General features: G+C 51.0%; 6 protein-coding genes across 6 annotated transcripts; 3 read left to right on the forward strand and 3 right to left on the reverse strand.

The window, feature by feature from the left end:
* Positions 1-121: 121 nt before the first annotated feature.
* Positions 122-1,358, reverse strand: BDR25DRAFT_342407 (RTA1-domain-containing protein). Its single transcript, XM_033693720.1, has 3 exons — positions 1,044-1,358; positions 469-978; positions 122-388 (listed from the first exon to the last, which is right to left on the reverse strand). Exons 1-3 carry the CDS (start codon positions 1,195-1,197, stop codon positions 210-212), a joined length of 843 nt encoding a protein of 280 aa, XP_033548591.1. The 5' UTR covers positions 1,198-1,358; the 3' UTR covers positions 122-209.
* Positions 1,359-1,833: 475 nt separating this feature from the next.
* Positions 1,834-3,207, reverse strand: BDR25DRAFT_22689 (uncharacterized protein). Its single transcript, XM_033685228.1, has one exon. The coding sequence runs from the start codon at positions 3,110-3,112 to the stop codon at positions 1,946-1,948; it is 1,167 nt and encodes a 388-aa protein (XP_033548592.1). The 5' UTR covers positions 3,113-3,207; the 3' UTR covers positions 1,834-1,945.
* A 213-nt stretch (positions 3,208-3,420) lies between these two features.
* BDR25DRAFT_333799 (uncharacterized protein) lies at positions 3,421-5,094 on the forward strand (the record flags this gene model as incomplete). The annotated part of the gene is made up of 2 exons (XM_033692874.1): positions 3,421-4,216; positions 4,280-5,094. The coding sequence occupies exons 1-2, from the start codon at positions 3,895-3,897 to the stop codon at positions 5,092-5,094; spliced, it is 1,137 nt and encodes a 378-aa protein (XP_033548593.1). The 5' UTR covers positions 3,421-3,894.
* Positions 5,095-6,081: 987 nt separating this feature from the next.
* On the forward strand, positions 6,082-7,485 carry BDR25DRAFT_313655 (uncharacterized protein; the record flags this gene model as incomplete). The annotated part of the gene is made up of 1 exon (XM_033691395.1): positions 6,082-7,485. The coding sequence occupies one exon, from the start codon at positions 6,082-6,084 to the stop codon at positions 7,483-7,485; it is 1,404 nt and encodes a 467-aa protein (XP_033548594.1).
* A 71-nt stretch (positions 7,486-7,556) lies between these two features.
* On the reverse strand, positions 7,557-9,830 carry BDR25DRAFT_285351 (putative MFS transporter). The gene is made up of 5 exons (XM_033688178.1): positions 9,470-9,830; positions 9,042-9,420; positions 8,917-8,994; positions 7,983-8,857; positions 7,557-7,932 (listed from the first exon to the last, which is right to left on the reverse strand). Exons 1-4 carry the CDS (start codon positions 9,712-9,714, stop codon positions 8,033-8,035), a joined length of 1,527 nt encoding a protein of 508 aa, XP_033548595.1. The 5' UTR covers positions 9,715-9,830; the 3' UTR covers positions 7,557-7,932; positions 7,983-8,032.
* A 660-nt stretch (positions 9,831-10,490) lies between these two features.
* Positions 10,491-12,899, forward strand: BDR25DRAFT_324899 (fungal-specific transcription factor domain protein; the record flags this gene model as incomplete). The annotated part of the gene is made up of 5 exons (XM_033692186.1): positions 10,491-10,505; positions 10,746-11,241; positions 11,311-11,342; positions 11,575-12,718; positions 12,799-12,899. The coding sequence occupies 5 exons, from the start codon at positions 10,491-10,493 to the stop codon at positions 12,897-12,899; spliced, it is 1,788 nt and encodes a 595-aa protein (XP_033548596.1).
* Between the last annotated feature and the right edge of the window lie 223 nt (positions 12,900-13,122).

Below are 13,122 nucleotides of genomic sequence, written 5' to 3' on the forward strand. Positions count from 1 at the left end.
ATCCAGTTGCCGGGACATTGTATTTCGCTGCAATCTATACTTGCTAGATCTAGGTATATCTGCTCTTTTGTTGCTCTTTCAAAAAAAAAAAAAATTTTACCAAAAAAATATTTCAGAACTCCATAAAGCAGATAACTACGTGTACCTATCGCAACATTTTTTACCAAACTTAAAGCCCCAGAGTTTCCCAAAGCTGAATTCCAGATGTCTCAATGTCCGCTTTGTCCGCGGATCTCTCCATCTACCATCATCTCATGATCCTCTAGTCCGTTGTCCTTCGACACCATCCTTCCCAGGTACCAGAATGAACAGATGACAAGTACTGCAGCCATAAGCAGAGCGTCGAAAACATATATCGGCCACTCTGTTGCTAGAAGCGGTCCATTCTCTATTAATTAATGGGTTAGTCTTTGATAAAAGCTGGTGACTGTCGATATGACATAAGGGGAAAAGGTGGGATCCACTTACCACCCATAGCATACTCCACAACACGAAACACATTCCTCACCGTAATCAGCACACTAGCCACATACAACATCCCCAAATACCTCTCCCAATTAAAATCCGAAAATGCCGACCTTCCACCCTCCCGCTTCCGCATCCTCACATGAAACACCACACCAACCAGCATGAAAAACCCGAAGATAACAACCTGCAACACAAGGCCGAGGAGAATAATCAACTTCCCTCGATCCCGCGCTGACGGATCTTTCGTGCCCGCTATCATACTTCCGCCCATTGCTTGGATTAAGAAACAGACGATGTCGCCGCCAACGAAGATCTTCGTGAGCCAGGTGGTGCGAACAAGTGAGTAGGACGCGAAGCCTGTGGCACGGATGATGCGACCGAGAACCATGTACACGGAAGCCGCGAAGAGGATGGGGGCGAGGAGGATGAGCAGGTATTGCATGATGTAGGGGCCGAGGAGTTGGGGGTGGTAGTGGCCATAGGCTCGACCGGCGTAGCCGATGATCTCAACTATGCAAGGGGCGTGTTAGAGGAGGGAAGGAAGTTGTAGTGTTGAGGGGGTTGGGGGAGCGTACAGATGGCTCCAACGACGAAGGGAATGCAGAACCAGGTTTTGGTTTTGAAGAGCCGGAAGAGGTGGACGCAGAGGAGGATAGTGAAGACTATGACTGCAACGGCGGCAGCGGGCACCGAGGGGCTAAATTGGTAAAGTTTATGTTGTTCTGGCATTTTGAGGCTGTGGAGGGTATGTTGGTAGCGACAGCAGAGGTGAAATAAGAAAACTGAAGGGTCCCAATGTCCCTGACTGAAAATAACGATTTTTACAGCACAAATTCTTGATGGGAGAGAGTATACGTGAATACAAGGGATGATAGTTTGGAGAATGAAATTATTTACATGTCGAGAGTGGAGGAAGAAAGATGAAGACGCTCAAACCTCACAAAACGCTACAGAGATCTAAGCCCCAAAAGTCCTCGTCATAATACAAGGTTGTACAACCGCGTTTGGTCCGCCAATGGTCTTTATCGTGCTATCAAAAGGTGTGAAAAGGAGTTTTGCGAGCAATTGGGCTAAGCGCGTGGTAGAATCGGGATAAGCGCTGAGGCTTAGACGTGGTGCTGGGAACGAGAACGAGAACGAAAACGAGAACAGGGATGCGAAACGAAACAATTGGTCGATTATTGCTGACACGTTCTCGCAGCGAAGACAAAGGGATGAATATCTGAGAGATACAAGTGCTCGAAATATCGGCATTTTCTTGGCGGTTGCAGCTTCTACTCACCCAGGCACTTCTTCAGTCTTCGGCGCCTTGGCATCATGGCGAGTATAGTGGAAGGCCCTGTCTATGCTTCTTGAATCGCGTTCGTGAACGTTCTCTTAGCAGAAGGCATGAGCTTACTTGAAGGCCGTAAATATGTGCGGAGTACCTAACTTGAATGGGGGCAGACACCCAATGATGTATTCCTGCACAAGGAAATCACTCGGAAAGCCCTACCTGTCTTCTACAGAACCTTGTGAGCTCATCTAAAGCATTAGATCTCTCAGTAAGAGCAAGAGCACTCGATAAATCTTCCACAAGCGCCTTTCCGGAAAACCTCGACCACCACATATCATCGAGGTGAGCTATGAGGACGCCCCAGTACATGAAGAATGCCTTCGCAACCACATCCCCTCTTCTCAACTCCGCCAGAAACTTTGGCCCCACCTTCGCCGGCCAGACCATAATCGGACGGTCCCAGCTGGAGAACGTTTCGAGAGTTTGTATCGCTGTTTCAAAAGTAGCGTATCTCCTGTCTTCGACACCGACATATGTATCGTTCAACGTCCGCAATCGTTGAGCTGGAAGTAGGCTCTCGGCACTTAAAGATTTATCCCTCACGGTTCCGAACATGCCACTGATAGGTCCATTGAGCAGCCACGGGCGACTCAGGTCGACAATTGACGTAATCGCATTGATGAAGTCGACAACCTTCAGCATCGCCTCGGTAGTAGGCCTGCGATGATCCTGGAAATTGGTAGGCAGAAGTGGCGACACAATTGCGCAGACCAACATGAGCACCGAAGTGACAAAAACAGCATCGCAGTTTGATGGAGTGATGTTGCTGTCGAGTGTTTTCCGAAGACCTGACAAGGTTTGGTTCTGGTACTCGAGCGCTGTGCCAACGTGAGCACATGAAGCCTTGGCGTCACCTGTCTCACAAGCAAGGTGAAGAGACGTCAACGCGAATATGGCGTCCATGAGATAACTATGCCGGAATGCCTCCTGCGTCACGTGAACTCTAAATATCTCGACATTTGACTGCCAAAACCCTTCGCAAGTTTTCGTAGACCAATGATGCATTAGCTCGAGCTCTCTAACTCTGGTTTGGGATCGAGGAGACGGGGTACCAGTGGCATGGCCTCCAATACTGCTGGCGAGAGGCATATCTTGGCTTGAGCTTGAACTTAAAGCTGGGGAAGCGTCAAGGTGTGGATAGGCGGCGGAGGACTTGAGAGGGGAATGAAATCTCCGTAAATATTGACATTGTTCATGCCGGGCTGTGCAGTTCGTGCAGCGCGGTTCCTTCTCATCACACTTGACCCGCCTCTTCCGACATCGATCACATCCGAGTCTGGATTTGGTGTGAGGCCTTTTCTGTGGCATCGACGGGGTTAAGAAAGTGGGGTGTGAGACCGCGAAACCGTTTGCGGGATGAGGCCTAGAAAAGGACGAGGAACTGAAAGGAGGAAGTGCCTGGGCACGCAGTGTGTTTCTCCTTCGAAGCCTGGAGCAGTTTCAAGATCTTACGCCCCTAACCCAGTTTGACTTAGTTTCCAACCCCGAACTTCAAAGCTTCAGGCACACGAATGCACCGCGACAGAAAGTATCACCAACAAATATATTAATTGGAAGAAGAAGTCAGCACTTGTCAATTCTAACGCGCGCAACCAAACACACTGTTTTCATGTCATCCAGGGATTGCCATGTGAGCTAATTACTAGAGCGTTGGATCGAGAGCTGGGAATGGTGGTTGAGGTGAGCTCCGCACTAAGCTTCGCCCCCAGATTTGCAACTGTAGCTGTCAAATAAGGCCCGCATCTCATGAGAATTTGTGAATTCGGGTCATTGCTACTTGGTTTGGCGGGGCCTGAATAAAGTGCAAAGTGGATATGAATTCAGTTTTCCAAACCCACTCTCAGGCTTATGTTATTTGAGAGGCTCCATGCAGGTACTTTGCGGCTGACCGAAAAGCTCCGAATTCCTACGAACACGGACTTGAATCATAAACCAAAGTTCATGTCACCGGACTTGGTACTTCGTGTAATTATATAAGGAAGGCTATTGCTGTCACGCACCTGTTCTTTAGGACAACACGACTGCTGAAACGACGGTAGAAAGTCCGAATCGCCTAACCACAGCAAGAATTCCCAGCACACAGGTTCCTCATGGCCATGGCGACATTCATGTCGTACCTCAACATCGAGGGCGACTCGGTCGTTACTGGTCCCGTGCCACTTGACCCCTTCCTCCCCAACTCTGCCAATCTCTTCCCAAAGATGATCAACCGTATAAACGACTCAGCATGGGAGTTGTGGGAGTTCGATGCCTTCTCTTCGGACGGTGAGACCGCTGTCTCAGTTTCCTTCTACCGAGATGCACGCGGTATCAAGGAGGGAGGCTTCCACGTAGACCTTAACGCCATCTGGCCCGACGGCAGCAAATGGGGCGAAGAGCTCTACTTCCCCGAGTCTATCATTACAGCCGAGGGTGAATCGCGAGTCCACGGCGTCTGGAAATCAAATACGGCAAGCGCGAGCTTCAACATAACAGCGGATCTGTCGAGCGCTACCGTGCAATTCTCTGTACCCGAACGCGTAAACGGGACCATCGAGCTATCCTCTCAGGGAAATGGACGGGAATCACGCTTGCCAGGGACTGAGGACTCGGCGAAGCTGGGCCCGGCTGTATATTATATGTTTCCTATGGGACCAGCGGACGCCAAGGCGGACTTGGCCTTTGGAGTAGATGATGAAAACGGGGTTGTTTACGAGCGGAAGCTTCTCGTACATGCCGACAACGGCGCCCGTGGCAGCATGGTTCGGGGCTGGTCCGCCGTCGCGTGGCCGGGAATTATGACAGACGCCTATTACCTGTCCGCCGTCGCTGGACCGTATATGCTGCAGCTGATACGTATTGTGTCGTCGGCGGCTACCGATTTCACGCCATATGTCGTCGCCAGACTCTACCGAAACGAGAAGTTGTTGTGCGCTGCGCAGCAGCTTGTTGACGCTCAGTCATCGAAAAATGGCGTGCTCGCGGCGGATGCCGTTGTTGTTGAAAAGGTGTTGGAAGGGGATCGGGGGCTGACTGGAGCGTTTCGAGACAAGAACAGGGGTTATGTAGTCGAATTCGTTGAGGGCGCCAAGGGTGGCATGCGGGAAGAAGGAAAGCGATGGCGTTTCGAGACGAGCCACAAACTTGCATGGTGGAGCGAGCCAACAAGCGCCCCTGGCCCGCAGGGCACAGGAAAGTCCGGGTTCATTGAGGCCGTGTTCGGGGGGTCAGGTCGTCACAGATTCGGAGATTCGGATGGTGAAATGACATTCGAAGGGGCCGGGGTTGCTGGCCAGCTTCAACTGCAGTAGAGTCTAGCAAAGGAGTAGGGTCCCTTAAAGGCCTTAAATGTAGTCCCTTCTTGCCTTATCGTATCAGATTATCTCTGCCCCTGTTGCGGCAGATCTTCGCGGCCCGTGCAATAGCCACAAGCCCCAGGCGAATTATCGAATGTCTTGTTTTACGCTAAGCTTCGTGAGCGTTAAAGCTTGTAGTGAAGGAGTTAGATCTTAGGGCAATGGGCGATAAACTTTGAAGAAGCGGGCATGTTGTGTATCGACCGTTGGGGTGCGGAATGGTTCTCGCACGACTGCACCTGAATAGACTGACATATCATACAACACTAAAAGAATTGAAGCCCACCACGGTGGAACCTCTTATTACTGGACTTCTGGATCGTTTGGCAAGTGGAGTTAGAGTGCGAGATACGAGACACGGTCTCGCTTGTCCGGACGAGCGAGGGGTTGCACGTGGGGTCCCAACTCGATGCTCCAGGGCTTGTGTTGGATCCAATTTAATTGCTACCCCGAAAGCGGGTGACATTCCAGTCTCAGCTCATTAACCTTTGCATTTATTGGAGTGCTTACACAGGCTGATCCTTTGAGCGAAAATGAATGCCGATGAACCAGTCCTCTGGTTCACCGAAGCATCTGCAAGCTGGCTGCCTGGTAAAGGGAATGCAAGCAAGCTACTCCACCCCTGCACGCTCCTCCTGTCGGTCATGGGCTCAACCAACTCGTCAGTTCCTCTAGCGCCGTCAATTACCTCTTTTGCATGGAGCCGTTGAGGAGATTTCGAGATCGTGTCCGCGCTGAGCCCATATGCAAACCACCAACGTCGGTACATTAGGCCTGCTTCGTAAGGCGCATAAGAGTCTTGTGCATCTGTAACGGGGACCGTACAAAAAGGAAGCTGGATAACGGGTTAGATGTAACCCATATATGGCCTTGTATCTGGCCCGGACATCTGCATGCTGTGAGTCCCGACCTTGTACCAGAGCACACGTATGCTCCCCAACCATGCCTTCGAGTCCACCCTCCGATATCTTTCTTTCCATTCGGACTTCTTGCGATAGGTGCCGCTTTCAGAAGCTGAAATGTCTTATATCCGAAGATTCGAGCAACTCTATGTGCTGTCAGCGGTGTGCCCGAGCAATGGTTCCCTGCGTTTTTAGTCGTCGAAACAAATCCAGGCGGAAAAGGGCTGCGGCGATGCCCATCTCCGAAGGGGACGGCGTGCCGACAAAGGTCACGACCTCGAGCCCGTCACAAGCTCCTTGTCCGAGCCCTATGAAGAAGGATATCCCGAATTCGGAAGTACCAGTAACCCGGACCTCCGATGGTTTCTCCCACGACAGTAGGAATCAAGCTTTTACGCAGGGCGAATTGGCATTGAATGGAGCTTTAGAGCCATGGGGCATAGCAGAAGACCCGCTCAATTACCCGTTCCAAGAAGATACAATCATGAATGACTTGTGGCTCTTCACCGACGATATAAGCCTTGGTAGTCTAGGTAAAGAGGGACTGGGCTTGCCTAACTGTGGAGTTATGCCTGTATCATCATCAACCAGTGAGGAGAAGACCAGCCCATTTGGTTCTACCTCTTTTGAGGCACATATGACGCCCCCTGAGCGTGGTGCAGCCACGAAAGTACTCCTATGTCTTGCCTCCGACTTGCACGAAACCCTGGAGGCATTGAATAACGGACGGTGGCAGCAGAGAGAGACCTGCCGAACCCTGGACAACTACCCCATCGGCAACATTCTCCACTTGTCGCAGGAATTCATCGAACTTGGAACTGCCCTACGAAAAGTCAGATCCGAAGACGATGCCTCGGGGAAGCTGCAGACGAACTGGCAAGGGGAGTTTATCGGAGCCTTTGACCCTCCGCAACTCGGGCAGGGGTCTACAGCTTCACCGACCTCCTCATCCTACGTCGACACCTCAGTAACTCTCATCCTAGTGAGTTGTTTCGTCACGCTTACTAGGATCTATTCCACTGTTCTGGGACACTTCCGGGACCACCTCAATCTACAGCCCAGTGGACAAACAAACACTCCGCATACGAGCATCGACCTAGGGCCGACGCTGTGCTTTGGCGAGCTGCCACCCACCAATACGTGCTATAGCCGCGTCTACACGGCGGTTAGCATACTCCTCGACTTGTTTAAGCAGGCTGAAGAGGCTTTCGGCCTGCCCCCTGAGAATCGATTCGCTGGCAGTCTGCAATCCTCAGGCACCTGTGCCACATGCACGCCGGAGACAAAATCATTCTCCGACGCCTTGGTGAACCGGGGGTTGGCTGGTGCACTGCCTTGCTTGGAGGCACTGACGAGCGCGAGTGGGGTTCAGGAAGCGCTTTCTGTTTTGGAGAAGCAAGTTGCAGACATTAAGGGTCTTGTACGAGAGAAAATGGGGTTGTAGTTTACTGTGCTATCACTAAAACGGATATAAAACGGGTTGGCTAAGTTGTTTGTAAGCTCAATTTCGATGTTATCCCTCTCTTTAGGGTTTTAATCATATATACTGCATTTATGCCTGCTATGATTGTCTATCGCCATCTATTCGAGCTACCCAGTCCCCATTTACGGGTTGGAAAACCCAAGCCAGGATACACCAGCTGCTTGGAAAAAAACACCCCCCCTAATGAAATCCCACATGCCCATACCATCTCTTATGAGGGAAGGCTATAACCGGACCCTGAAACAAGTCTTATTGGTACTGAATTTCCGCCATATATGGGTGATACCCCATAAATTGCTCGTTTCGAGCCCATCCGCACATGATATCTGACCTTTTACCATTGGTTTCTGTTTCCAATTCGCTGGCAAGCACATCATTGTGAAATCGCGAAATACTGGCCTTCTAGATCTTGTTAAATTAAGTATATATATATCGGTAATAGTATAGAATCTACGTACAGAAAATAACCTGATCGTGGTGATGCTGCCTCTCACAAATATACATCTCGTCAGTAGTTCACTGCAAACCGAGTCCTCAGCCACTCGCCGTACTTGTAAAACAAGACCGGAATAGGTGTGAACAGGATGCCGATAAAAGCTAACAAGCTGTTTCCCCAGCCAAGTCCTAAACTAGCGTATAAATGAGGTCCTGCAAGAGGCAAGAATGCTCCCGCAATGTTGCGCAAGACTGTGTTTGCTGCTAAAGCGGAGGCAGCGGCCTCGGATCCAAAGGCGTCTACGAGGTAGATCTGTACGGGCATCATTACCAGGAACATGCTAAAGCCTATGAAAAAGGTGCCCAAGATAGGTACGATCCAGTGGGTGTGTTGGTCGGCGCTCCATCCATACCAGAAGAAGCCGATGGGCATGATGGGGGCAGCAAAAATCATCAGTATAAGGCGAAGCTCTGGTCGTTCAACAGTTCCGCCCCGAGGCTGGTGGAGGAGTTTGTCGCTTAGCACGCCAAAGAGACCTATAGCGAAAAGCATGCCCAGTCCGAGCCCGAGGTATGCGAGTCCTGCAATACCGAGACTGAAATGGTATGTCTCCTCAAACACAGCGGGGAAGGTAGTAAAGAGTAGGTAGATAAGGCCAAAGATAAACGCACTGTAGACAGAGAGTAAGAGGACAATGGGCGAGAAGAGGAGCATCTTCGTGGGGCGTACTACAGCGCGTGCTAGAAGCTGTTTTGGAGTAAGATTTTTGTTGTACGTTCGAGCCTGGAGTCTGGTGTTCCCTGTTGCCTTGCGCAGTGCAGTAGCCTTGCGCTCGAGAAGAACTGGCTCGTAGGTCTCGCGCATTACAACAAGGGCGGCTAGAGAGATAATGCTAGTCTAAAGTAACATATGTTAGCTAGCAAAAGCCCAGGGCGCTCATAGGGTCCAAGACTGACCAAGATTAGTACTAGCCAGAAGGTCCAGCGCCAGCCGATGTTCTGGGTTACAAATCCTCCAATCACCGGACCAATAACCTACACGATTATTAGAGAGTAATTTAGACCTGGGAAAAGGCACTCACCGGGCCGAGAAGTGGCCCAAGGCCGAACAACGCCATCGCCTTCCCGCGTTCGTCCGGTGGATGGATGTCCGCAATGGTCCCACCTCCTATAGCCATTGGGGATGCAGCAGCAATACCACAGATCAGGCGAAATACCAGAAACATAGCAGTATTAGTGCTTAGTGCGCAGCCGATGGTAAAGGCGATATATACAGCATTGCCGATATGGTAGATGATCAGTCGCCCATAGATTTCTGACATGGGGCTGATGACTAGGGGGCCAAGGGCAAACCCTAACAAGTAAATAGAGACCGTGAGGGCAGCAACGACGCTGTTGGTGATGCCAAACTCGCGGACAAGGTCCTCGGCTCCCGGAGCGAACATAACTGCCGCCAAGTTGCTAACCACCGCCTTAGAAGATGTTCGCTCATATTATCATGGGGACTTACGAATACAGAGTAAAGGCGCTGACAAGAAGCACGTGGGTCAATTTGGCTCCCGGCGCCCAGTTCTGAGGATTTGCTGGGTCAGTGGAACCATCCCAGTCGACGACGTCGGGATCCTGGGGTTTCAATGCATTCTGGTGTGTTTTTTCCGTGGAGACTTTCTTTCTCTTGTCCTCCCCAGATTCCAGTTCATAGCTGGTAGTGTCAGTCGAGACTAGGCCGCGTCTGAGCTCGCTTGATGACGACATGGAGAAGGCGACCAAAACCGCGTCCAAACAGATAGTCGAACGTGAGGTTAGTGGACGATGGAGGAGTGGTAGTATGGGTTGCTAGCAGAATCGTGTAGCAGTGTGGTGTTGAACAAGTGGAATTGGAACCAAGGTAGCCCCGAGGTAGATATTCGTCGAAAATAGGGTGTGATTTCCAAATGCGGCTGCGGAGAGGGAAACTGTGCCAGAAGCCACCCCCGAGGCCGAGACTACCTCCGTCGCGGGGAGACAAACACCCTCATCCGCACACTCACGTGATACAGACATCAGCCTTGCAATCTACCCTTGGTGGACTAGTCGCCTCTCTCAGCCATAGTTTCAGTGATCTTCTTCGGTTGGAAAAACGTCCTCCCTAGCGCGATCTGGCGTCTTGGCTTACCTCCGAAGCTAGGCTCCGAAATCCGACCCTCCGAACACGTATCCACCCGACCCTCCGAATATAATGTGACTGTCCCCCGGGAGGACTCCGAAGAATACCTCAATGCTCCTCAAAGCTGTCGTCAGGCCGCCTCATCACTACGCGCGATCTACGTGGTGCTAGACCGAACTGCTTGGTCGCTATTACCATCACAACCCATCATCCGTTCCATTATCCCAATCTCAGAACTTTCTACAAGCATAACTATGTCAGGCGTCGAGGCAAATTTTAGTCCACAAGTACCAGCCCAAGAGTTGATGGTTACCGACTCTCCGAGGGAGCCACCGCGGCCGCCACCTGCGAGGCGTCGAGACAAGCCTCAGCTCAGCTGTAATGCATGTCGGAGGAGGAAGTGAGTGAACTCAGCCGCCTCGCTAGTTCGGGGACTGAAACCGATCATCCGAACTCCGAAGCCCTTCCTGTATTCGTGCTGTGCCGTCGATTTACAGGGCTAATTAAGGCTGACAGGGTACGATGCAACCGTCAACATCCCTGCAACAACTGCTCGAGCAGGGGATTAAGCTCCTCTTGTACTTACAACGCCACCCGCGAGCCGCTGTCAAGCCGGCCCTCTGGTAGCAACCACGTGCAGGACCGCATTAACCAGCTGGAGAATTTGGTTTTGAATCTCATGCAGCAGACTGCTCCAAGCTCCCCTGGATCGCCCTCGGATCTCGCGCCAGTCACGCCAGAGAAACGCCCTGCTCGTCAGAGCTCCCCCCCATCAAGAGCTAATTTAGAGCGACCTTCAGCTGCCCGACTCGAGACTCAGCGAGCAGTGTCACCCTCCCCATCAGATTATGGAAGTATTAGGATTCGGGAATCGGGTGTCAGCTATGTCAGCAGCGCACACTGGGCGGCCGTACTCGACAGCATTGCCGAACTGAGAGATCACTTTGAGCATGACGACGAACTTAACCCGCATGGTTCTTACCCCGTCCAGCAGCAAGCCCACTTTCCCAGTCCCCAACTGCTTTATGGTTGCTCATTGCATGTAACTGCAGCCTCAATTCTTGGCTCCTTGCCCCCTCGGCCCGTTGTAGATAAATTAGTCTCACGCTATTTCAATGATCTGGACATGGCTACTGGTGAGAAACCGAACTTTTCCACCACTCCGATAAAATCCGCTTTTCTCCTCGAAACTGACCGGACATTAGGCGTCGTGCATAGAGGGAAGTTTCTCCGAGAGGTATCGCTGAACCGTCCTTTTCCCTGTTGCCTTATTGAGATGGCTGTGCTCTCTTAACCGATATTGACATAAAAAATAGTATGAGAAATTCTGGAAGGCCCCCCAGGCTGCACCGATCATGTGGGTAGGCCTTCTGTTCACAATGATATGCCTGTCCACACAGTTCCAAGAGTCATTCCTTAATTCTTCCAAAACCTTGGCTACGGGTGGGCACCCTACTCCACCACCACAGACTATTGACATATTTCGAGAAAGAATCATCCAATGCCTTAATCTAGGCCATTATACAAGGGGTGGACCCTATGTATTGGAAACTTTGATTCTCTATTTCATGGTTGAGGTTTTTCCACTTAAGGAGGTTGAGATCGGCATTTGGGTCCTGGTGGGCAATATAGTCCAAATTGCTACACACATGGGGTACCACCGAGATGCAACGCACTTCCCCAACATCCCCCCATTTGCTGGCGAGATGCGAAGGCGTATCTGGGCGATGATAATCCAGTTAGACTTCAGCATCTCAACGCAAATGGGCTTGCCCAGGTTGATCAAAGAAAATCAGACCAATACCTGCGAGCCGCGGAACCTGGCCGATTCTGATTTCGATGAGTTTTCAGCGGAGCTGCCCGCTTCCCGGCCTGAGACTGAAGCGACTCCTACTCTCTACACCTTAGCAAAGCTTAGAATACTTTCCGTGGGGGCTAGGGTTGCCGACGTGGCCACTGAGCCTCGACCATACTCATATACTACGGTCATAGAGCTTGATAAACAGATTAACGAAGCCCGGGACGCCCTACCACCGAGCATGAAGTGGGAAAGCCTTGCGTCGTGTCTCACTGCGCCGTCGCTAGAAATCATGCAGAAGATTTGGATAGAGATGTGTGTCCAGCGGCTGAAGCTCGTCTTGCATAAGAAGTTCCTCATGCCATCCCGGCTCCAGCAGGAGCATGCCTACTCAAAATCGGCTTGTCTCGCAGCTGCCATGAAGATTCTCGAATTCCAGCACCTTGTTGATGAAGAGATTCAGGTGGACGGTCGCTTGTACCAAATTCGTTGGAGGGTATCTACGGCTTTCACACACGAGTTCCTCCTTGCTACCAGTGTCTTATGCTTTTACCTCCAAGCCCTTTCTGTCGAACAAGAATTACAACATGAAAGCTTGGGAGACGTTGAGGCCGCCAAAGTGGATAGGATTCGAGAGCTCTTGAAAATCTCCCAGAACATATGGCTCCGATTAAGCCCTGACTCTACCGAAGCACGGAAGGCCGCCGAGGCAGTGCAGTATGTTCTTGGCAACTCTGGACCTGGACCTGAGTCTTTCGGATCTATGGACATGATGCCAGGCCCTGCCCCTACGTCGGCTGTCCCATATTTCCCGGGTGAGTCCGCATTTACACCTGGTACTATACTGATCGTTTCCCTACATGCCCGACGGATCTGCCTGGCTAATGCAGCATAGGATTCCTGGACATGGCACCTAGCTACGGTTTTGCTGGATTGAGCTGGGAGCCAACAAACGAATTTGAACAGTGGTGTCAAGCTATTACTCGGAGTGAATAGTTTGCACTGGATAAATATATTGCTATAATTTCACACATTGATTGATCTAGAAGCACGACAGCATCTCTACATCTCTCAATTAGGAGGGGATCTTTTGGACGGTAGACCCTGCTATCAGATATTTTGTGAACTATATGACGGCGTCATAATGCGGGAACCGGAACCGAGTAAAATTGCAAGGGGCGGAAACATACTTCAACATGTTAGTGTCACGGTAAGTGCC

The sequence above is a fragment of the Lindgomyces ingoldianus genome (genome assembly GCF_010093535.1).
Source record: "Lindgomyces ingoldianus strain ATCC 200398 unplaced genomic scaffold BDR25scaffold_13, whole genome shotgun sequence".
Classification (NCBI taxonomy): domain Eukaryota; kingdom Fungi; phylum Ascomycota; class Dothideomycetes; order Pleosporales; family Lindgomycetaceae; genus Lindgomyces; species Lindgomyces ingoldianus.